The sequence below is a fragment of the Augochlora pura genome, unplaced genomic scaffold (genome assembly GCF_028453695.1).
Source record: "Augochlora pura isolate Apur16 unplaced genomic scaffold, APUR_v2.2.1 APUR_unplaced_4586, whole genome shotgun sequence".
Lineage (NCBI taxonomy): Eukaryota > Metazoa > Arthropoda > Insecta > Hymenoptera > Halictidae > Augochlora > Augochlora pura.
The window spans coordinates 1-1,859 of record NW_027584960.1 but is presented as its reverse complement, the minus strand read 5'-3'; the positions used below and the strand labels follow the sequence as shown (position 1 = coordinate 1,859).

At 36.4% G+C, this 1,859-nt stretch overlaps 1 protein-coding gene across 1 annotated transcript; it reads right to left on the bottom strand.

Moving 5' to 3' along the window:
* Positions 1–474: 474 nt before the first annotated feature.
* LOC144477861 (vascular endothelial growth factor receptor 2-like) lies at positions 475–1,817 on the bottom strand (the record flags this gene model as incomplete). Its single annotated transcript, XM_078195596.1, has 5 exons — positions 1,685–1,817; positions 1,497–1,609; positions 1,272–1,422; positions 814–1,038; positions 475–643 (listed from the first exon to the last, which is right to left on the bottom strand). Coding segments are annotated over exons 2-5 (632 nt in total), but the record flags the coding sequence as incomplete, so codon positions are not given.
* Positions 1,818–1,859: the final 42 nt, after the last annotated feature.

Genomic DNA, 1,859 nt, shown 5'->3' with positions numbered 1-1,859 from the left:
AAGGCAAGGTGAATCACTTAAATCACGTCATGTTAAACAGACAGTTAAATATGGCGGTGGTTCAGTTATGGTATGCGGTTGCATTACGGCGTATGGTGTAGGTCCACTGTATCGAATTGAAAGTACGGTGAACCAGTACACTTACAAACACATTTTAGAAAAGAATCTACTAGATGCAGTTGACAATATGCTAGTACCAGAATGTAATGTACATTTGTATTTATCAAAATAATAAGGATATTACGATAGTTGAAAATTTTTTGGACAGTTAAAACATTGTACTTAATATTGTATATTTCGTTTCTTTTGTATTCTATATGTAAACATTGAATAAAATATTATTTACGCAAAAATTTGGTATGTGTGTTCAGTTTTGCTCTTAACTGTAGTAGTCTCACCGAAAATGATAACTTTCTATTCATCGTATTTTTAACAAGTAAGAGATAGCGTCAAGGAAAATTTATAGCAACGAACCTGTTAGTGGTGCTGACAGTGGCTGATTTCGTTAATAAATCGTGACCGATGCTGAAGTCTAATTTGCCAGTCTCTGGATCGACCTGATTAATAAAGTCGCTCCTGTGTCTTAATAAATAATCGTGCAGATTTCCAAATCGGCAGAATTCTACAATCACTAACAATTCACCTAAAGAATCAACAGAAATTGTTTTAATAAACAAGATATTTACGGTAAACGTATCAATATCGTAATTAATTTCAATTGTCCGAATAGCAATTCTCTAAACAAAGTTGTAAAAGTAATCCTGTAATCGCAAGAAATGTACACCAACATTGATTAATCGATACAAGACGTACGTTTCAAGATATTTTTTGTACAAGCTCCAAGAAGATTGACAATGTTCAGATGTTTGCCAAGATGTATCATGATCTTGAGTTCGCTGGCAAGTACAGAGATGTACAAGAGATTGGGACCACGGCGAACCATTTTCACCGCTACAGTGGTAACCGACTCGCCTTTGCAAATGCCGACAGCTTCCGCTTTCAAGACTACTCCGAAAGCACCGCTTCCCAATTGTTTTCCTATAAATCATTACCAAGTAGTATTGCCGAAAGTATTAGGAAAACCCACTGTGGTGAACTAACATTTTTATTCGTTTGTCAAAAGCCAGCAGATGATGCTTATAGACTAAAACCTTGAACAAAAAACCGGAAGCTATTTTTCTCATCACGGAAAAAATGTCGAATTATAGAACTATAGAGGGAACTTTTACGCAGCAGAAAAGGTCGAGATAAAATTTTTTATCGTAACCTACCTAATTTTAATCGGTCGCTGGGAAATTCCCATTTCTTGTCATAAGGAAGAAGATCTGCTTGATCTTCGACTGTCAAGTCAGGATTCAAACTCTCAACGGCGCCCCTCTCGAAGTGCATAAGACCAGCCTCCATTAATTCCTTTTGCAGTATCTAGAACACGATAAAAATTGGTAATATTGTTGTACAATGAAAGGACACGACGTAATAGATTAAATCGAAGTTACCATATCGCGACGTATCTTGAAAGCGAAATAAATCGCTAGGATTACAACGACTACTGCTAACACGACCAGTAAAATAATCACTCCCATAGGAATGGTAGTTACTATTCTGAACCCTGGTAATTAGAAAGTAGTGAAAGTGAAATGTCTAACTGGTGTGCATTTCTACTGACTGATTTAATTAAAATTACCTTTAATCGTTATTCGTTGAAAAGCGTCTACTTTTCCAACTCGATTCTCCACTCGACATGCGTACTTCCCGCCACTGTCCTCATCCAATGGATATATGAATTCAAGTTGTTGGAAATCATTGGAACACTTGTACTTTTCTTCGTTAAGTACCAACTGTTCATCATCCTGCCGAAA